The following is a 22,666-nucleotide window of genomic DNA, read 5'->3' as shown; positions in this document are numbered from 1 at the left end:
GCCGTGGCAAACTGCTTTCCAAAAGGGTTGCCCCAATTTGCATGGTCACAGCAGTGAAGGAGAATTTCTGTCTCCCCACACCAACACTTCGTACCCAAGAGGAGAATGGGAGGATAACTCAGAGCTAAATTGTGGGTATAAACCGCAGGTCCAAAGCTAGAGGCCCAAGGACTTGTTTTGTTTGGCTTGTTTGTATTTTTTTTAATTAATTATTTTTTTGTCTTTTGTCTTTTTAGGGCTGCACCTGCGGCGTATGGAGGTTCCCAGGCTAGGGGTCTAATCGGAGCTGTAGCCGCCGGCCTACGCCAGAGTCACAGCAACCCCAGATCTGAGCCACATCTGCAACCTACACCACAGCTCACAGCAATACCGGATCCTCAACCCACTGAGCAAGGCCAGGGATCGAACCCGCAACCTCATGGTTCCTAGTCGGATTCGTTAACCACTGAGCCATGATGGGAACTCCCCGGCTTGTTTGTATTTATAAAAGTTTGAATTAGACACCTACAGTTAAAGTTGGGAGATCACAAAATCTGGTTTGCCCGCTTTCCTTGAAACATTGGAAATCCTGACCCCACTTCATACACTTTGCCTTGTGGTGACCATGGCAGAGGTGAGGGGCAGATGCCCCCTTTAAAGGAGGAATGAGGTTTCATTTCACCATAGTCCCCACTGCTCCCTAATGTCTTACAGCTGGTCCCATTTACTTATGTTCCCCCTTTAGCCACGTACTCCTTCAAGCGCACTCACCTGGGGTCTAGTTTTGAGCTCTAGATGGGCGTGACTGGGGGGCTCACTCTTAAAGCTGAGCCCCCTCATGCAGGACACAACCTGCACAACTGTACCAGGGTAGCTCTGATGAAGAAGAGGACTGACGATCTCCAGGGGCATTAGCTCTGGAGAGTTCCTGAGGTAGAGAGGGTCTCAGCCAGACGTGGGGAGAAAAGCAGACTTGGGAGCTTGGCAAGAAGGTGGGGTCAGAGCCCTGGCATAGCCGTCACGCAGAGGACAGGGGAACATGCCATGGAGGGAGTGTCACTCCTGTGCCTACTTGAGGATGCTCGGCCTCAAAGAGCCCGCCTTCGGCATCCTCTGCAGCTCTGCATCCAAGGAGCAACATCTCAAGCCCCTGGGTTTCTGTCCTTGGAGCTGTTGGCTCTGACCATGACCCCAAACCAGATTAACAGCCTCCTCCCAACACACATGCTCTGGGTCAGAGTCTGCAGACAGCAAGCAGCTGTTTGGAAAAACCCATCTGCTGCCTGATGCCCTAAATTCCGCTTCAGGGGCCAGCTTGGGGGAGGGCAGCGGAAGGGAAGGGGGTGACCTGCAGGAGGGGGCTCGGGTGAGAAACACCCAGTGTGACAATCTGGGGTGGGGAGTAGAGCACTGATTATAGAAGCCTCTGTGCTTTTTATTTTTCTGTCCACACCCGCGGAACATGGAAGTTCCCAGGCCAGGGATTGCAGGGCCGCAGTTGTGACCTGTGCCCACTGCACCACAGGCAGAACTTGCACCACTAGTTGCAGAACTTCCTATGCTTTTTCAATGTATCTATTTTTAAAAAAGCCCCCTCCCCCAGATGCCAAAGATGCAGCTTAGGTGAGAGCCAACCACCCCCCCAACCCCTGCCTCCAGCGGGGACAACTACCCAAGACCAGCTACATAATTTGCGGGGCCTGGTGCAAAGTGAAAATGCAGGATCCCTTGTTTAAAAATGGAGAATTTCAAAATGGTGGCCACAGAACTTTAAACTAAGCGCAGGGCCCTTCTGAGTGTGGGGCCTGTGCAACCGTTCCTGCCCCCACCCCCGCCCCCTAGAAGCTGGTCCTGTCTCTACCCTTTCCCTGTTCCCAATCCTTCATGAGGAAGAAGGGCTGTGTGGCTGGAGTACAGCATTTGAGGGTCAAATCTGAGGCTCAAAGGCAGGCAGAGGCCCTGTAGCCATGGGGAGGGGTTAGATTTGATGCACTGAGACTCTGGGGAGGTTTTTGGCAGCCAGAGGTCAGAATCTGATTGACAAAGGGACACATGAAGCTGGCAGCAGGCCGGTCCAGACCAACACCTCTACTTCCAGCTCCATAATCCCCATCGCAAGCAGCCTGACCCAAACCCGACTGTCCTTGCCCTCTGAGCGTTTAATCCCCCCACCCCCAAGCCAAATACCAAGTCCTCGGGTGGCCCTGGGCGAGGGCAGCAGTCCCTGAGGAGAGGAAGAGTGAGGAATGCAAGGGCATGTGGCTGAAGGTTACAAGGTCCCCCCAAAAGAGATCCACATCAGATTCCTGAAACCTGTGAGTGTGACCTCATTTGGAAAAGGGGTCTTTGCAGATATGATTCAGAATCTCAAGATGAGATGATTCTGGATTACCCACTTGGGCCCCCCATCCAATGACAAGTGCCCCAATAAGAGAAAGGCAGAGACAGATTTGAGACACACAGGGAAGAAGGCCATGTGATGATGAAGGCAGAGGCTGGAGGGAGGTGGCCACCAGCCAAGGAAGCCTAGAGCCCCCAGAAGCTGGAATAGGCAGGAAGGACCCTTCCTAGAGCCTTTGGAGGGAGTGCGGCCTTCTGGACATCTTGAAGTCAGACTTCTGGCTCCCAGAACTGGGATAGAATAGGTTTCTATTGTTTTAAGGCACCCAGTTCATGGTCGTTTGTTACAGCAGCACCATAAACCCATGCACCCTCCTCCTCATCCCCAATCTCATCTTCATCCTTGCAACACATCCCCCTTTACAGGTGAGAACACTGAGGCCCAAGAGAGGGGACAATAAGCAGGGAACAGGTGTCTCAACTTTCCTCCTGCCTGAATTTAACTCAGCTAGGTATCTTGTTGGGTTTTCTCAGTATTTCAAAATCTGTATTTATTTTTATTATGGAATGGTAAGCACAGTAAGAGTCCAGATGACACAATACCATGCAACTTTTTGGTTCCTACTCTTGGGGGGTTCAGCTGTGGGGTCTTGGTTGTGTGGCATAGGGTAAATCAATTAATCTCTCTGAGCTTCAGATTCCTTAATTTTAAAACGGGGAAATGGGAGTTCCCTAGTGGTCTGGTGGTTAGGATCTGGTGCTTTCATTGCTGAGGCCCAGGTTCAATCCCTGGTCTGGGAATTGAGATCCCACATCAAGCCGCTGCACAACACGACCAAAATAATTGCATGGTGGGGGGCGGGGGGGGGAGCGAACCGGTTAAAATGAGAATGGATGCTAAGCACCTGATGTCTCTCTGATTCCACCTGAGACCCCAGCCTGAGCCAGAACGCGTTCTTGCTATAGGACCATGGTCTCAGGCTCACAATGGGTTTCTGAGGGAGGGAGCTAGAGGGCCCTGGATGAATAAGCTGCTCGAGGCAGGGCCAGGCCCCTGCCCCAGGGCAGGCAGGGAGCTGGTTTGTGCAGTGTGACTGTACCAGTAGTTAAAATCCTGAAATACTCTACTGCGGTAAAAAGCCACTGCCCCAGCCCCCCTCCTGGGACCCCAGACTCACACACAATCCAGCAAGTAAGAACCACCGGGAGTCTTCCTGCATCCAATCCTAAGCCTCTCTTCCAACCGGGTTGTTCTGCTGGGTAATATTTCTTGGCGCCATGGGTGTGGGGCGTCCTGTCTTTGATGGAAAAGAACAGGTGGCATTTGCTAGGTCTCCGCTTTTCTGGGAGGCAGAGAAGTGGCAGGGATTTAGAGCAGCTATGTCTCTGCTACCCTGCACAAGCCCTGGGGAGACAGACAGATGGACAGATGTGAATGTCAGCATCGGGGGTCCTGGGGATAGGACCTGAAGGGCACAGACGGGGCTCCTGGACACTGGGGGCAGGCCCAGGACCACCCAAAGTCTCCCATGACTGTACGATGCCAGGCCAGAGCAGAGATGGTCTGATGGAGAAACCAAGCCAGGCGATGAAGCAGAAGGCCCAGGAAGAGGTCAGAGGTCAGGGGTCAGAGGTAGTATACTTTATTGACCGGTTCTCCCAACATCTTGCAACACCCCCCTCCCCCCACAAAGCCAGACCTAGGCTTTGCCAGCATCCTGTCCATCAGACAGGGAAGAGAATGCGTCTCCCAAACATCCGAAGGGCGTCGAGGTGACTGTCATCGTTGGGAAGGGGCCGCCAGCCGGGGTGGGGGGAGGGAGGGGCAAGGCAGGGGGAGGGGCTCAAGCTGGGTGCTGGGCTGGGGACACCCCGAGGCTTCGCCAGGCCTGGCCAGCCCCTCACTCCCCCAGTTAAGGTTGGTAGTGGTTCACAGTGAGACTGGCTTAGATCTGGGCAGGCAGGAGCCTTCCACTCCCGCCCACCCTTGGCCTGACTCACGAAGCTGGGAAGAGCAAGAGACAGGAAGTCCCCCGCCTGGGATGGGGAGCCCCTTCTCTCCAGGGGCAAAGGGTAGAGGCTGCATACTCCCCTGATGTCCCCCAGGCTCTGAGGAAGGGTCATACGCTCCCGGCTCAGAAGTTTCTAGAATGTCTTGGTGAACTTGCCAGTCATTACTCCCAATTAGAAAAACGTTTTTGAAATCTAGGAGATGACTGGGGCCCATCAAACCAAGCAGTAAAAAATCTGGTTAAGATCTTGGTTTAAAAAGGTAGCTCTACCTTCGCTTAGCAGCCTTGGGAGCCAGATGGAGAAAACAGCGGTATCTCCACCACCAAGACTGGAGGGGGTGGCTCACGGCAGCAGGGGGCTGGTGGTGGCCCGGGGAACAGGGTGGGAACTGGGGGCAAGGTGCAGGAAGCAGTGACATGTGGGACAGGGCAGGTGGCCCTCCAGTGCCTTGGGCCTGGGCTCAGAGGGCAGTGGGGGTGGTGAGGCCCTCCTCCCCCACCATGGGCCCATCTGCCAGGCGGGCACTGGGGCCTCTGCCCCACTGGGAGAGGTGGGGCCATGGTCAGGCCTTGTGATTGCCATTGCCTGGCGTTTCCTGGTGGCCGGCTGTGTAGTCTGAGGCGGGCTCGAGCCCCAGCATCTGCCGCTGCACCAGCTTGGCGTAGAGGCCGCCCTGTGCCAGCAGCTGCTGGTGGGTGCCCTGCTGCACGACTCGGCCCTTGTCCAGCACCACGATGAGGTGCGCCCGCTCCACTGTGCTCAGCCGGTGCGCGATGATGAGCACTGTGTGCTTCTGCAGGTTGCCGTGGATGGCCTGCTGGATCTGGGAAACAGGAGGGGCCAGCTCACCCTGGCACCGCCCCAGCCACCCACCACCCCGCCGGGTCCTGGCTCAGATCCCAGATCTACCACATCCTACAGTTGCTCAGCCTCTCTGGGACTTCCTCATTTATAAAGCCAGGACTTGCAGAGGACTTGCTTCCTGGATATTTGTCCACAGGGGACAGAGTTCAAAGCCTGACACAGGGCAGCGCTCGATGACTGTCAGAGAGGCCCCAAATAGGGTTGTCCCCTGGTCTTTCTGCTCCTTCCTCTAACTTGGCCGTGGTTGATGGTCTCATGGGAAGCCCCAAAGCTCAGGCCGACAAAACAAGGCATCACCCTCAGTTTTTTTCCCTGGTCACCCAATTCCAGCCCAGCAGCAAATCCTGCAGATCCATCTCCCACGTGCTTTGTCCTGTTGCATCTTTCCACCTCTGCCACTGCTCCTTCTTTCCTGAATGCTTGCAACTTTCCTGCCCCACTCCCAGCCACTCTCCACATGGATTTAAAGTTTTTCTTTTTCATTTTACAGCCGCACCTGCAGCATATGGAAGTTCCCAGGCCAGGGGCTGAATCAAAGCTGCAGCTGTCAGCCTATGCCACAGCCATGGCAATACCAGATCCGAGCTGAATCTGCAGCCTATGCTGCCACTTAAGGTAATGCTGGATCCTTAACCCACCCAGAGGTCTGGGATCAAACCCGCACCCTCACAGAGACAACATTGGGTCCTTAACAAGCCACAATGGGAACTCCTGGATTTAAATTTTTTAATCAAGTCTTGTTGAATTCCTGCTCCAAGCCCTCCAAGAGGTTCTTGTCCCATTTAGGGTAGAATCCAAATACCTGGGGGAGTTTTAGGTCCATGAAATTATTCTACATAATATGACATTCTGCATTTTTTCAACACAGTGACCCCTGATGTGAACTCTGGCCTTGAGTTAGGAATCATGCATTGATACCAGTGCGTCAATTGGAAGAAATGTACTGCTAATAAAAGATGTAACAGGCGACACTTTTTGCGGGGGGGGGGGGGAAGGGGGGGCCCTGAATACAAGAACTCTGTACTTTCTGCTCAATTTAAACCTAAATCTGCTCTAAAAGAAAAAAATCTATTAATGGAAGAAAAAAAAAAAAAAGCTAAATTCCTTAGGGCCTGAGGAGCTTGTGTCACCCTGTGACTCTGTTCAAGCCTCATTCTGCCCAACCCCCAGCCACCAGCCATGCTGACTTGCAGGCTTGGCTGTGGACCTGTTCTTTGCACCCACTGCCCCCTCTTCCTGGGACGCTCTTACCCAGACCCCGAGGGCTGGGTCCTTTCCTTTCTGGTCTCAACTCAATTGGTACCTGGTGACCCTGGTTTTGTTGGTGCGAACTGCAGAATTCCTGGCACATGTGGCCCCATCCAAACCCTGCCCTGAGACAGCCTCACTCCAGTCCGTCTCTAGGATGACCCCAGCCCCCTAACTGCTCAGCTGCCAGGAGAATTCACCTGACTGGGCCCTGAGCTCCCCTTCTTAGAGCACTTAACAAAAAGGGCTTATAATTGTAAATCTATAATTGTAATATATACATTTATATATCTGAGGGACAGAGCCAAGATTTGCATATATATGCAAATTTTATATATTGCATATATATATATATATGCAAATCTCCTAAAACTCAGGACTGTCTTTCTCAAGGACCTGAATGCCATCCCTTTGAAGTGTAATCATCCTAATCACTGGAAGGATAGAGCCGCACCGCCCAGCGCAGTCCGGGTGGGAGAACTGAATCCCAACCCCAATGGTTGCCGGCTGCGGGGACCACCCCCTTCCTATGCCCGCAATCTTTTTTTGACCACGCTCTCCTCAGGCAGAAGTTCCCCGGGCCAGGGATCAAACCCGAGCCACAGCAGAGATGATGCTGAATCCATAACCACTAGTCCACCAGGGAACCCCCCAATCTCCCTTTAAAACACAGTCACCAGTGTCACCCATGTATGAATGGAGTTCAGGCCCGTTTCTATGGGCAGAAGCTACAGAATAAAATCTGTTTTCCAGGCTTTAACGTCCCGGTGGCCTCCTCCCAGCCCTCTATCACATGACTGTTTCATTTTCCCCGCAGCACAGGCTCCAGGGCGAACTCATGCCTGTCTCCTTGTCATATGTCTCGCCCCTGGACTGGAACCACCTTGGGGGCAGGTAACCCCAGCACCTAGAGCAGTGCCTGGCACCCAGGAGGAGTGCATTACATCCCTGTGTAATAAATGAATTGATCCACAGAGAGATTGAGGTAGCTAGTCCGCTTCTAATACACTACTGGACCCTCTTTACCAACGAGCTGAGACTCAGTGGGGTGAGAGACACATTGAGGTCCTGAGCTGCAGGGCAGAGCTCCTAATCCACATCCTGTATTATATGTTTCAACACCTACAGCCCAGAGGCTGGGCCAGAATGACCAGGCCCTGGGCTTCCTCTGCCCTGGCAGGCACTCATGTAACACCCTAGCCCAAGAAGCTGACAGCTGCCCTGAGCCCCTCCCAGCGGGGTGGAGGGGGAACTCTGGCCACTGGAGCTGCTCCCCTCGCCCACCACCCTGCAACTCACCAGGTACTCGCTCTCTGCATCCAGGGCGCTGGTGGCTTCATCCAGGATGAGAACGGGTGGGTTCCGCACCAGAGCTCGGGCCATGGCCACCCGCTGCTTCTGGCCACCTGACAACTGGGCGCCTTTCTCCCCTGTCTCTGTGTGGCAGAGGCACAGGGGTCCAGTGAGTGGGAGGTGCGGCTGGGCAGCCCCCTTCCTCTGCTGTTCCCTGCTGCCCCGGGGAGCAGTGCTCCCCAGGAAAAGGTGTGGCTAAAGGGGCCACAGGCTGGAAAATTCAGGAAAGGACGCCCTCTCTCCCTGTTCACAAGAGGCATGCAAATTATGACCACGTGCAATTGGTAACAAGATACCAATTTTTACCTATTAATTTGGCAAAAATCCAAATGTTTGATAACACACTGTGCTGGTGTGGTTGAGGGAAAATGGGTACGCCCCAGTCTTCCTGGGGTACACCTGGTGTCATCTCTGTGCTGCTGCGCGCACACCTGTGCATCTATTGGGCTGTGCTGTGCCGGTCTACGGATCACAATTGCAGATGCACAACCCTTGGACCAGCAAAACGACCTCTGAGAATATTTCTCACAGTCACTTATTTTCTCACACACAGTGACTCACAGCATTGTTATTGCAGAAAACAAACAAAAAACAACAAAAAAATCCAAGCTAAAAGAACCCTCAAATGTCCATCAATATGAAACCAGAAATCAGTTATTTTGATGTAAATTATAAAGCCACACAATAGAATACTATGCAATAGGTGTTTTGTTGTTGTTGTTGTTGTTGTTGTTTTAAGCAGCTTTCTAGGAATCAATATGAAAAGGTCACTTTAAAAAGCCAGGTGCAGGAGTTCCTGTCGTGGTGCAGTGGTTAATGAATCCGACTAGGAACCATGAGGTTACGGGTTTGGTCTCTGGCCTTGCTCAGTGGGCTGAGGATCTGGCATTGCCATGAGCTGTGGTGTAGGTTGCAGACGCGGCTCGGATCCCTCGTTGCTGTGGCTCTGACCTAGGCTGGTGGCTATGGCTCCCCTAGCCTGGGAACCTCCATGTGCCGCGGGAGCGGCCCAAGAAATGGCAAAAAGACAAAAAAAAAAAAAAGAAAGAAAGAAAAAAATAAAAAGCCAGGTGCAGAATATAAGGTGCTGGGGTTTTTTTTTTCTATAAAAGGGTAAGAGGGAATAAAAATACATGTGCATATTTGCATAAAGAAACTCCAAAAGGACATGTAAGAAACTAATGAAAGAAGTTTTGCTGGGGGCAGGCACAAACTGGCAGTGAAGGTTGGGATGAAATAAAACTTTTCATTGGATATTGTTATGTATATTTTTTAGCTTTGCATTATGTGAATAGCCCCACTGCAAGAGTTATTTTACAAAATATTAAATAAATAATAATATATGTTAATTAAAATAATACGAATATATCAATAAGCTAACATATTATTCAATTTATTAAATTAAAATACTTCTTTTTCTTTCTTTTTTTTTTCCACACCCATGGCATGTGAAAATTCCTGGGTCAGGGATCAAAACCATGCCAGAGCATCAACTTGAGCTGATAAAGTGACAACTCTGGGTCCTTAACCTACTGAGCCACCAAATACTTATTAATATAACAGTAACTATAATGATTATAATTCATAAATTATTTTATTTATTTATTTACTTATTTATTTATTTTTGCTTTTTAGGGCCGCACCTACAGCATATGGGAGGTTCCTAGGCTAGGGATCATATCAGAGCTCTAGCTGCCAGCCTACACCACAGCCACAGCAATGCGGGATCCAAGCTGCATCTGTGATCTACACTACAACTCATGGCAAATGCCAGATCCTTAACCCACTGAGCAAGGCCAGGGATCGAACCTACGTCCTCATGGATACTAGCCAGATTTGTTTCCACTGAGCTACAACAGGAACTCCCATATGTTATTTTAAAATAATAAGGTTTTTGGAATGAAATAGAGGTGGTGGTTGTAAAGCACTGTGAATGTTCTAAATGCCACTGAATTGTTCACTTTAAATAGTTAAGATTATGTTACGGGAATTTCCCCTGAAATAATAAAGAGCAGCTGACAGAGGGCAACACATAACTCAGAGGGTCGAATCCCTGAGGGTGGACCTTCAGGCACAGCAGAGGCGATGCTCCAGGCTCTGTACCTGTATTGTAGCCGTCCTGGAGCTCCATGATGAAGCCGTGGGCATTTGCCTTCTGTGCAGCTTCTACCACCATCTCGAAGGGCACGGTGGGCAGGCCATAGGAGATGTTGTCTGTGATGGAGCGGGCAAACAGCACTGGCTCCTGGCTCACCAGGGAGATCTGTGGAGGAGGAAGGATGGGGCATGAGAGGCTGAGAGCACGTCAATCCAGCTGTCACCAGGAACCTCACAAGCCCCGGGCCTCGCTGACGCCAGGGGCCTCAGGTCTGAAATCTGATCAGGGTTTGCGCCTGGCTACCACATTCAGCTGCCTCTCTTCTTTCCAAACAGTGGAGTGCACTTTCTGCATGAGTCCCCTGCCTCTCTGACCCACATACTGAGGGCCACTCAGCTTGCCACCCTGGTCCAAGCCAAGCTGTCTGACCTCCGAGATAGAGCTCATTGGCAGCCCCTGTCCTGGAGGCAAAGAGAGAGAGTATAACTCTGTGAGTGGGTCTGTCCCTGCCAGAGGCAAGAGGCCACAGCCGGCCCAGGACACAAGGATCTTCCTGGCTGGTAACCCCTCCCTTTAAGAGAACAATTTAAAGGAGCTATTGTCACAGAGTTCCTGTGTGGCTCAGCAGGTTAAGGACTGGTGTTGTCACTGCAGTGGTTCAGGTCACTGCTGTGGCATGGGTTTGATCCTGGCCTAGGAACTAACTAGCTTGCTTGTTTTGCTTGCTTGCTTGCTTGCTTGCTTGCTTTCCTTCCTTCCTTCCTTCCTTTTTTCTAGGGCTGCACCTGCGGCGTATGGAGGTTCCCAGGGTAGGGGTCAAATTGGAGCTGTAGCCACCGGCCTATGCCACAGCCACAGCAACGTGGGATCCGAGCTGCGTCTGCGACCTACACCACAGCTCACGGCCACGCTGGATCCTGAACCCACTGAGCAAGGCCAGGGACCGAACCCACAACCTCATGGTTCCTAGTCGGATTCGTTAACCACTGAGCCATGATGGGAACTCCGAAACGTCCATTGGAAAAAAAAAAAAAAGGAGCTATTGTTTCATGATCCCAGCTTCATGAATTTGTATGTAAGTTGGAGGATATCATTGCAATACCGTAAATAGCAGAAAAGGAAAAAAATAAACAATCTAGTTGTCCAAAAATTGAAGATTGGTTAGGTGACTACAGTGCACCCATAAAATCAAACTGCAATAGGAGTTCCCACTGTGGCGCAATGGGATTGGTGGCAACAGGACGCAGGTTTGATCCCTGGCCTGGCACAGAGGGTTAAAGGAGCTGGTGTTGCTACAGCATAGGTTGCACCTGCAGCTCAGATCTGATCCCTGGCCTGGGAATTCCATATGCCTCCGGGGTGGCCAAAAAAAAAAAAAAAATCAAGCCGCAATATATGTGTTACGATCCTATTTTTGTTGGGAAAAAAAAAAGCATGTGTGCCTTTATACATAGATATTTTATATAAAGAGAGGAAGCAGGTTGGAAAGGATATTGACTGAACTGCTAACATTGTTCCTGCCATGCGGGAGAAATCAAAAGGTGAGATGGAGGGGTTCTCACATCTTCTGTATGAGATTCTCTGAACACATGGGAATGTGTTTAGGTAGATGAGTTTTTCTGCTTTGGGTTTATGACAGTTAAAATTTTAAATTTAAAGAGAGAGTATTCAGGAGTTCCCATTGTGGTACAGCGGAAATGAATCCAACTAGTATCCATGAGGATGTGGGTTTGATCTCTGGACTCAGTGGGTTAAGGGTCTGCGTTGCCGTGAGCTGTGGTGTAGGTCGCAGACGCAGCTTGGATCTGGTGAGGCTGTGGCTGTGGTGAAGGCTGGCAGCTACAGCTCCAATTTGACCCCTAGCCTGGGAACCTCCATATGCCACATTGTGCAGCCCTAAAAAGACAAGAAAGAAAGAGAGAGAGGGAGGAAGGAAGGAAGGAAGGAAGGAAGGAAGGAAAGGAAGAAAGGAAGAAAGAAAGAAAGAAAGAAAGAAAGAAAGAAAGAAAGAAAGAAAGAAAGAAAGATTCACAAAAGAGGAAATCCAAATGGCCAACAAACTTATGAACAGGGACTTAATATCTTTAGTCCCCAGGAAAATGCAAGAGGTCTCAATGAACTACCTCCAGGCCTGCACCAACTGGTACGGATTCAGGACTGGCTCTATCAACTGAGAAGACGAAGTGTCTGAGTATGTTAACCACTGCACAGCCACAACAGCTCTGTCCAGGAGCCTTTTCCAGAACTCCAGTGGGCAGCAGCCTGGTGGTGGCCCACCTGGGATGACTTTTTCACCTGCACCAGCTACTCCTGGTCATACACACACAGGCGGGAAGATTTCACAATCTGTGGCTTCCACCAACAACTTGGCCGGGAGTTGTGGAATCTCTGTGCCAACTTTCAGGCTCTCACATAATTTAATGTACGTTGATGATGTAAATGGCGCCTGCTAAACAGCTGGTGTTTTTTAATTTTTTTGTTGTTGTTGTCTTTTGTCTTTTTTTAGGGCCGCACCTGCGTCATACGGAGGTTCCCAGGCTAGAGGTTGAATCAGCTATAGCTGCTGGCCTACACCACAGCCACAGCAACACCAGATCCGAGCCATGTCTGTGACCTACACCACAGCTCACAGCAATGCTGGATCCTTAACCCACTGAGCGAGGCCAGGGATCGAACCTGCAACCTCATGGTTCCTAGTCACATTCGTTTCTGCTGCGCCACAACGGGAAGTCCAAGATGGTGTTTTTTATATGGTGTGCAACCTGAGCAACCATCCAGGCCATTCCTGCTCTCATGCCAGCATAGGATCAGGTGTTGTGTCTACTTTTCTGAGAGGGTTACCAAAAACTGTATGGTCATGAACGGCCTCCTTTAAGTACTGGAGACAAATGTGGAACAACTTGAAGTCTCATCCACTGCTAGAGGGAATATAAGTTAAAAAAAGAAAAAAAAGTAAAGCATTTCAATGGCAGTAACTCCTAAAGCTGAGGATATGCATCCACTCTGGGAGAACAGACCCACCCATGCACACCAGGAAACATGGACAGAATTATCCATATCAGTATTGTGGGTAATAGTAAACAAACAAACAAAACAGGAAACAACCCCAAATATCCATCATGAACAGAATATGTAAATAGACTGTGTGTGACATGTTTACACAGTGGATTATCTTCCAGTAATGAAAAATGAATGAACTACAAACACATCCTCAACCTGGAAAATTCACGAATAATATTGAGTGGAAGAAACAAGACACAAAGAATACACACGTTATGATTCCAGCCAGAAGAAGTTCAAAACCAGCCAAACACAGCTATGCTGTTTGGGGAGGCACAGAGAGATGGTAAAACAAAAGAAAAGCAAGAAAAGAATGATCATGAAAGTCAAGTGAGATGTTGCATCTTGGGGGGATTAGAAAGGACACATGGGGGGCTTCTGGAGAGCTGGAAGGTTCTATTTCTTGACCTGGGTGGTGTTACATTGTGATAATTCTTTGAAACTGTACAGGTATCTTTTTTTTTTTTTTCAGCTTTTTAGGGTGGCACCTGCAGCCTATGGAGGTTCCCAGGTTAGGGGTGGAATCGGAGCTGTAGCTGCTGGCCTACGCCACAGCCACAGCAACACTGGGTCCAAGCCATGTCTGTGACCTACACCACAGCTCATGGCCATGCTGGATCCTCAACCCACTGAGCAAGGCCAGGGATCAAACCTGCGTCCTCATGGATACTAGTCAGATTCGTTAACCACTGAGCAACAACGGGAACTCCCTCAACTGTATAGGTATCTTGAACCCTCATCCCTGCATCTGTCTTAGAGCTCACGGGAGAAGGTTTGATAAGGAAAGGGCGGAGAAGGGAGGCAAAGGCCCATCTACATACCGCTCGGTGCAAGTACTTGTGGTCATAGGCGCTGATGGGCTTCCCATCCAGCAGCACACGGCCCCCCTCCAAGGGGTAGAAGTTCTCCAGAATGTTGACACAGGAGCTCTTCCCACTGCCCGATGGCCCCACAAGTGCAGTCACCTTTCCTGGGGACAGGCTGAAGGAGACATTCTGCAAGGAACATGCAGACACGGTGTGGGGCCTCAGAGGCAAGTGGGCACCCTTCCCAGCCTTCCCCCCTGCTGGACCCCAGCAGGCTCTCCTTTCCAGAATTTGGCAGCATTTTTATACTTGAATCCTTTGCCTGGAATGCTCTTTCTGCTGAGAGATGTCAGCTAGCTCCTGCTCCTTCTTTAGGTCTCAGATCAAATGTCACCTCCTCTGAGAAGCCCTCCTTGACTGCTAATACCATCTGTGTAGACTACTCTATCCCACTACCCTGATTTATTGCCTCCCTAGCACTTATCCTGAAATCCTTTCATTAATGATCTGTCTTCCCCAACTAGAGCCCACACTCCAGGGTGGGGAGGGACTCCCCCTGTCATATTCCTGGCTGTAGTGCCACAGCCTGGCCTGCGGGAGGTGTGCACACGACAGGATGAGGGAAAGGAAGATGGGGGGAGGGAGCCTCAAACCCCCTCTCACCTGTAGGACTTGGGTGTGGGGCCGAGTGCGGTAGGTGAAAGTCACGTTCTCAAAGTCCACCCGGCCCTCCAGGTGGTCAGGGGCCAAGTTCCCATCATGCACCATGGTTGGCTGCCGGTCAATGAACTCGAACACCTTTTCTGCAGCTCCCACTCCTTGCATCAGGCCACTATAGACGGAGCCCACAGACTGCAAGGGAACAGACACATTCCAGTCCCACTGACACCCCAAACCTGGGACCCCTCCTGGTGCCAGAGAGATGAAGGGGGTGCAGAGAGGGCAAGAACACAGCAGCGGCTCCAGGGGGGGCCACAAGAGGCTGCTGGAGCTCCACCTGCTAGTACAGCAGATGAGGGCAATAATGAAAAAATGAGGACAGACAGCAACAGAAATTACTGACGCCACGTGTTTTATAGCTAAACCTCACCACTGGCCAGCGGAGTAGGTATTATATCAGCCCCCCAGAGGAGGAAACGGAAGCACACAGAAGTTAAATGAACCAGCCAGAATGTGGCAGAACAGGAATCAAACCTTCCTCTTTCAGCAGCCGCAGAATAAAAATTTCAATTTTAAAAGGGGCTCTTAATTTATACCATACATCTCCATGGGTAAAAACACACACAATATAAATGTGAATAATGACTCCTTTCACTGAGCACTTTGTATATGTCACAAGGTAGGTTCTATCATTATCTCCTTCGTGGTGATGAGGAAACAGAGGCCCAGAGAGCTTAAGTAACTTCCCCCAGGTCACACAGCCAGAAAGTGGCAGAACCAGGACTTGAATCCAAGCATGTCTGGCTCCCAAGCCCTGGCCCTTACAAGCTGTGACTGCAAATCCTGATTGGTGAAATTGGGGTGGTATCAGCACCAGTGCCACGGTTCTGTGAAGACAGTGCTTGGCACATAGTAAGCCTTCAATATTCCACAGCCATGGCTGTTATCATTAATAACCAGAAACGATTGTCCATATTAAGATACAAGTGCAGTGCATAAGTTGTTGTGTCTCATCCCAGAGGTGGCCCCGGTTATCCAAGTCCTTTCTCTGTGCATTTAGAAACACATGTACATATATCATTAAATAATTTTGAGATTAAAAAAACCCCACAAAAACACAAATGGGAGTTCCCTGGTGGTGCAGCAGGTTAAGGATCCAGTGCTGACACTGCAGTGGCTCGGGTTGCTGCTATGGTGTGAGATGGGTCCCTGGCCAGGGAACTTCCACATGCCAAGGGTGAGACCAAAAAACCAAACCAAATCGAAACAAAACCAAAAAAACCACAAATGGGATCAGACCAGCCCAAGGACTCAGGGATTAGCTTTTTCACTAACAGTGTGTCCGAGGGTTCTTCCCAAGCCAGTGCACACAGCTCTATCTCACTTCTGTGGCTGCTGCCTAGTGTTCACAGCTCAGATGGACTGTGTCTGGAATAAACACGTACCGTATTCACCCAATTCCTGGTTGATGGGCACTTGTTTTAACTTTTCGCTCTTACAAAACAAAGCTGCACTGAACATCCTGGGACATGTACGTATGGACTGGTGTGGGTATGTCTCTGCCCACTGGTGTGGGCATCTCTGGAGCATGGATTCCTAGATGCTGACTGAAATGACACAGCATGTGTGGCTGTAGCTAATGCAAAGTGTCATCTGCAGCAGGTGCTAGCCTGCCCCCTTCCCCAGGCCCCCCAATCCTTGAGTTTAATCATTGCAGGACACAGAGGCTCCACCTCAGTGCTGGAGGCCTTTGGAGAGGGTGGGAGGCAGACCAGAGAAGTAACCGCATCACTCCAAGCTTCCTCCAGCAGTGCCTCATGGCACTGGCATAGGCACCCCAGCTCCCCTGTCAGGACCTGCTGGTGGGGGAGCCAAATTAAGACACAATCTATTAAAAAAAAAAATCAAAACACCTATTTTCCCCATGGATCTACACTTTCTTCTTCTTTTCTTTTCGGCTGTGCCCATGGCATATAGAAGTTCCTGGGCCAGAGATCGAACCCATACCACAGCAGTGACCTGAGCCACAGCAGTGACAACCCTCCATCCTTAACCTGTTGAGCTGCCAGGGAAATCCTGAGGTTGTTCTTTTTTTTCCTTTTCTTTTTAGGGCCGCAGGTGCAGCATATGGAAGTTCCCAGGCTAGGAGTCGAATTGGAGCTGTAGCTGCCAGCCTACACCACAGCCAGAGCAACACCAGATTCGAGCCATGTCTGCGACCTACACCACAGCTCATGGCAACACCAGATCCCCGACCCACTGAGCGAGGCCAGGGATCAAACCTGAGTCCTCATGGGTACTAGTGGGATTCATTGCTGCTGTGCCACAACAGGAACTCCGGGGGCTACTCTTTAAAGCGGGTGAAAATCAAGTCAGACCATCTGGCTCTGAGCTTGTTTAACCCCACAAACGTGGTGGGCAGGGTGTTTAACTACACTGAGCCTTGGCTTCTTCTTCCAGGACACGGGGTAGGGGGTTTGGATGAGGGGCTGGGGCGCCACCCAGACCTTGCATATCGCTCTCAGGAGCAGTTTCTAAAATAATCTTTGTTCCCACCACTTTGCTCCATAAACAGAGTTGCTGTCACTTAAGTGTATTAGTCTCATTATTGGTATTATTACGTTCTGTCCCCCACCGACTTGGGAAAGAAGTACCACCTCCCTCGAACCCAGGAGCACCCTCTTTAGATTCCTCTCCCTCACCCCTCCCTTCTCTCCAGGACCCCCCTCCCCCTGCCGGCCCCTCACCTCCATACAATCTCCCAGCACAAACTCGTAGATAATGAAGGAGATGAGATTGCCGCTGGTCATCTGCCCCGAGATGACGAGGTGGCCCCCGTAGTAGAGAATGCTGACCTGGACCACCAGCAGCGTGAGCTGGAGGGCAGGGGGAAAGGGGGTCTGAGTCACAGGGCGGTTCAGACTTTCCCCTCAGTCATCTGCCCCACCCTGCAGGTCTCAGGGGAGGGGAGAGGAGCTGTGGGCTCTGAATTTACAGCCACAAACTGAAACTCCAGCCAGTGGCAGGGATGGTGCCCCTCGGTCACTCCTGTCTTCCCCGCCCCCGCCAGGGAGTTTTCCCCTTCAAAGGCCCCAGCTGGAACAGCCCTGAGCCTGGCTGGGAACAAGGCTTTCTTTGTAAGACCCTGGCGTGCGCATGCAACACACACACACACACACACACACACACACACACACACACACACACACACACACACACACACACACACACTCAAGCAGCCCCAAGCACCTCAGCGAGGCCAAACTGGAGCTATTGGTCTTCTCATTGGGAAAAGCATAGTTCAGAGAGGCTGAGTCCACTGGCTGAGGTCACACAGCGAGCAGGGCAAAGCAGATGAAGTCTGTTTCCATGAAGGAGGGGTTGATCCAGGGCCTGCTTGCCTCCTGCCCCCCAGACACCTGGGAGAGTGTCTGAGAGGGGAGTGGAACCTGTGTACCTGGGGCAACCCACTCAGGGTCTCTATTTGCCCCCCATCCCAGGCTAGTGATGTTGGGTCAGAACTAGATCCATGGCTAGACCACAGTGCATTTGCACAAGTGGCAAGAGAGGCTTGGGTAGCTGAGCTGGACTGAAGGGCCGTCTCCTCCCTGGCTGGGCACTTTGAGGGGTGGCCTACCCTAGGGGGACCCAGAAGGTCCTTGTCCCCTGCTTCCATGTAGACCACCACCTCCTTCTTCCCCTAAACTCCAAACCCTCCTCATTCCTGGCCCAGATCTTTCCTGACAGCTCGCCACCCCTCCATGTGGCCAGTGCACAGCGACAGGACCCACGTGCTCCCTCTCCTGGGGCGCAGGGCAGGGGACTGGGGGCTGTAACTCACCCCCAGAGAGTGAGGTGGACACTCTAAAGGGGCGTGTGTGTGCTTGTGACACAGGGCCTGCCGGAAAGCGGCCGAGGTTGGGTCCTGGCTGGCCTGGGGGTGACTCCCCTCTTTGGCAGGGATGTTTCCCCAGCTAAGAAAAGAAAATTCCTGCCCCGCTGCCCCAGGCCCAGGCAAGGGGAAAAAGGGGGTGCCCTGTGAGGACATGCACTGGGACCCCGCCTCCCTCTCCAGAAAGATTCTCTGGGGACAAGCGGAAAGTTGAGACAAAGTCACCTGTCACACCAACACGCCAGGACCTAGGCTGACATCTTGATCGAGGGGGTCCCCCATCTTCGTGTCCCGTCCCCCCATGGTCAGACTGCCCAGGCCAAGGCCACGTACCCCGCTGCCCCAGACATAGTACGTGTAGGCTGCGGCCTCCTTCCTGTTCAGCTTGTACACCTGCTGCAGCTTCCGCGAGTACACCTCCGCCTCCTCCTCCTCGTTGGCAAAGCTGCGCACTGTCTTCATGGCGCTGATGGTCTCCTCGGCCGTGCTGCTGGCTCTGGCCAGGGCATTCTGGACCTCTTTAGAGAGCCTCTATGGGCAGAATGGGGGACAAGAAGGAGAAGACCCCAAAACAGACAGTCTACCTGAGCCAGACAGTCTCAGCTCTACCTGAGCCCTCAGGCCTCTCTGGGGTTTTCTACCTTTACATGGTGCCAGCTCTATGCGGGGAGCTCCAGGGACAAGAGGATGAGACTCAGCTCCCCTCTCTCCCCCATCTCCTTCTAGCTTGATTTGATGAACTCAGAGAAGAGACTCCAGTTGGGCTCTTGATGTGAGCTCCTGAGGGGTGGGGGCTGATCATGAAGTCATCTCCAGAATTCAGGGGAGGTTATGCACAACCATACAGTTTGTTTGTTTTTTGTCTTTTTTTTTGCCTTTTCTAGGGCCACTCCCACGGCATATGGAGGTTCCCAGGCTAGGGGTCTAATCAGAGCTGTAGCTGCTGGCCTATGCCAGAGCCACAGCAATGCCAGATCCAAGTCGTGTCTGTGACCTACACCACAGCTCATGGCAACGCCGGATCCTTAACCCACTGAGCAAGGCCAGGGATCAAACCTGCAACCTCATGGTTCCTAGTTGTATTCGTTAATCACTGCGCCACAACAGGAACTCCAATGACCATACAGTTTTTGATGACCCTCCCAGAAGAAGAGTCTCAATCCCTGATCCTGTGCTGACATGTAAGCAGGCATGCCCTGGATGGTTGCTCAAGCTGCACACTATACAAGTAATGCCAACGCTTAAGCAGGCACCATACATCGTGAACATATATTAAGTTATGTGAAAGCCTGAGGGTGGACACAGAGATTCCAGAACTCCTGGCCAGGTTCTAGATGGTGGTGGAGGCCATGGGCTATGAAAGCTGCCTGCATTGTGTGCTTACAACTGGGGATAGATGGCTAAGAAGCAGTTCCAAGTATATGACCACCAGGCTGCTGCCCACTAGAGTTCTGGAAGCGGTCCCTGGGCCGCACTATTTAGGTTTTGCAATGGTTACCACACACAGAATCTCACACCAGCCAGGAAGGCCTCCTGGGAGGCCGGGACAGGCTCATACATAGGCATGTCCCATGATCTGCGAGTCACGCCCAGGCCATCAGAAGCATGTGGTGTACTCAGGCATCCTGGGAGGAGCCATGCCGTGCCTTGCATCATGTCTGGCTGTGGGTGACGTGTGTGGCTTGTGGCGATGACTCGTGGCTATACAACACATTCGGGTACAGGTATGAGACTGACATAGAACTTCCTTTAAGGTCCCACCTGGCTGAACTTGAAGGTGGAGTCTGAGGTGTGCACAGAAGTGCGGCAGATGCAGGGGGAGCTCCAGGGTTTCCTACCCCCTCCCAGGGGCTGGCAGGAAGGCAGGAAGGGTGGGGTGGAGAGCAGAGGAAGGGAAATGGCTCTAACTCATATATTTACTTTTTCTGCTCAGGGAGGAAAACAGTGAGGCCAGTGACCCAGAACTGCAGCAGAAAGGGCGCTCACAAGTGGTGGGCTCTGCTAGAAGGTGACACAGTGGGTTGTGGGAATGGATCCATGCTGGGGCTGGCCTCAGGTCACGGGCACCAAGGGTCTGACTGAGGTGCGGACCCTGAGCCAATCACCTGTCGAAGTGCTCTGGAGTGCCCCTCCCCGCTCAGACCTGGATCATGGCGGGAAGGGCCACTTGCTCCTGTCTGAACCCAGCCTAGGTCCCTTAGGGCTCAGGGGTGCCCACTATCCTGGGAAGGAGGAAAATGAGGCAGGGGCCGAGCTCACAGGAAGACCCTTCCAACAGAGGGGTAGGCGGGCCAGGGGGACTGCTGCCTGCTCATTGGTGAGTTGCAGGTGGTGGCCCAGAGCCACCCCCACATGGACATACACTCTGGAGAAAGAGAGAAAACTTTGCACTTAGTGAAAACCAAACTTCTCTCATAAAGGCCTATACCATGTGCTCCCCCTCTCCCCCATCACCTCCCTGCTCTCCCCTCACTCCTGGCTCCAGCCTTACCAGCCTCCCTGAGGCTCCTCCCACACACCAGGTGCACTCCCACCTCAGGGCCTTTGCACTGGCTGTGCCCTCTGCTTGGAAAGTGCTTCCCCAAGAGGTCCACCTCTTTACTTGCATGCCACCTTCTCAGAAAGACCTATTTTTTTTAATGGCCACACGGAAGTTCCTGGACCAGGGATTGAATCCAAGATATGCTGCAGAAATGCTACATCCTTTTTTTTTTTTTTTTTTTTTTTTGGTCTTTTTAGGGCCGCACCTGCAGCCTCTGGAGGTTCCCAGGCTGGGGGGCGAATCGGAGCTACAGCTACCGGCCTACATCACAGCCACAGCAACTCAGAATCCGAGCCGCATCTGTGACCTACACCACAGCTCACAGCAACGCCAGATCCTTAACACACTGAACAAGGTCAGGGATCGAACCTGCATTCTCATGGATGCTAGTCAGGCTCATTAACCACTGAGCCACAACAGGAAACCCACTGCACCAGGCAGGGGATCGAACCCACGCCTTCACAGTGTCCTGAGCCACTGCAGTTGGATTTTTAACCCACTGTCCCACAGCGGGAACTCCACAAAGACCTACTTAAAATCGCAACGAGCCCAATGCTCCCCACCTCTCTCTTCATTCTTCTCCTGAGCACTTACCATCTTTTACTGTATTTTCATTATTATTGTTATTTGCTGTCTGTCTTTTATTAGAACACAAGCTCTCTGTGGGTAGTAGTCCTATCTGTTTCATGATATATCCCAGGGCCTTGGACATAGTAGATGCTCAATAAGTATTTACTGAATGAATAGACATGTGAATGAATGCAAATGCAGCCTCCAGATATGTGGTGGCCCCCTGATCCCCTCCTAAGTGGTCCCTGGTGGCTCCCTGAGCCCCTCCTAAGGGGTCTAGGAGTCTCTCGGAGCTGCCAGTGCTCACAGACCCCAGCAAGGACCAGGCGGGGCCTACCTTGTAATACTTGCCGTAGATGTCAGACACCATCATGATGATGGGAAAGCCCATGAAGGTGACCAAGGAGAGCTGCCACGAGAGGCTGAACATGAAGACCACCACGCCCGTGACCTTGACCGTGTTCCGCAGGAAGATGTTGATATTCTGGGAGACCAGGTCGCTAACCATTGTGGTGTCCGAGGTGAGGCGGGAGATGAGGTCCCCTGGAACACAGGCAGCTCAGCTCCCGCTACAGCAACGGGGCCACTATAGGCTGGGGCTGGGGACACTGGAGAGCTCAGACCTTCCTCACCTTCTGGGCGGGGTGTGGGGGGGGTGGAAGAAGAAGAGCAGATGCCCCTTGAGGGCTGCTCCAAGCCCAGCTCTTGTCACCAGCATCTTGTTTCAGCCTCAGCACCTCCCACAGCAGAGAGGAAGCAGCTGGGGCTCAGAAAGGGGAAGACGCCTCCTCAGGGCCACACAGCGTGTCCGTGACTGACCCACGACTCCTCCCTGTCAGTGCCAGAGGGGTAACTTCCCTCTTCCCTCACAGAGAAATAACAATCTGGGCTGCAGGGAGCAGAAAGGAGCAGGCGGTCTCTCACCGACTGCTGGATGCTAGGCTAAGACCCTCCCAACAACTCAATGATGTAGCTCCCTGTGGCACATGGAAGGTCCCAGGCTGAATCGCAGCTGCAGATGCTGGCCTATGCCACAGCCACAGCCACACTGGATCTTTAACCCATTGACTGGGGCCAGGGATCAAACCTGCATCCACATAGATACTAGTTGGGTTCTTAACCCACGGAGCCACAGTGGGAACTCCCATGGCTCCCATGTTAGAGGAGAAAACGGAGGCTCAGAAGGGTGAAGGAAGTGACCAGGCTAGCATCCAGGCTGGCCTGCCTCAGAGCCTGGATCT

General features: G+C 51.9%; 1 protein-coding gene across 12 annotated transcripts in view; it reads right to left on the bottom strand.

The window, feature by feature from the left end:
- Positions 1–3,946: 3,946 nt before the first annotated feature.
- The window catches only part of ABCB9 (ATP binding cassette subfamily B member 9), a 46,979-nt gene continuing 28,259 nt past the window's right edge, over positions 3,947–22,666 (bottom strand). For all 12 annotated transcript variants that reach the window (XM_084996179.1, XM_084996182.1, XM_084996184.1 and 9 more), the window contains 8 exons: positions 21,763–21,968; positions 18,647–18,844; positions 17,169–17,297; positions 14,425–14,613; positions 13,777–13,950; positions 9,901–10,060; positions 7,744–7,880; positions 3,947–5,155 (listed from right to left, as the gene is read on the bottom strand). In XM_084996179.1, coding sequence (XP_084852305.1) covers positions 4,895–5,155; positions 7,744–7,880; positions 9,901–10,060; positions 13,777–13,950; positions 14,425–14,613; positions 17,169–17,297; positions 18,647–18,844; positions 21,763–21,968 — 1,454 coding nt within the window. In that variant the 3' untranslated portion in view covers positions 3,947–4,894. The remainder of the gene's footprint in view (positions 5,156–7,743; positions 7,881–9,900; positions 10,061–13,776; positions 13,951–14,424; positions 14,614–17,168; positions 17,298–18,646; positions 18,845–21,762; positions 21,969–22,666) is intronic.

This window comes from Sus scrofa, chromosome 14 (genome assembly GCF_054392235.1).
Source record: "Sus scrofa isolate SSC_HxYL_T2T_F1_AM1 chromosome 14, Sscrofa_HxYL_maternal_Yorkshire_Landrace_v2.0, whole genome shotgun sequence".
Classification (NCBI taxonomy): Eukaryota; Metazoa; Chordata; class Mammalia; order Artiodactyla; family Suidae; genus Sus; species Sus scrofa.
The sequence above is the reverse complement of the archived record's forward strand: the minus strand, read 5'-3'. Positions and strand labels throughout refer to the sequence as shown.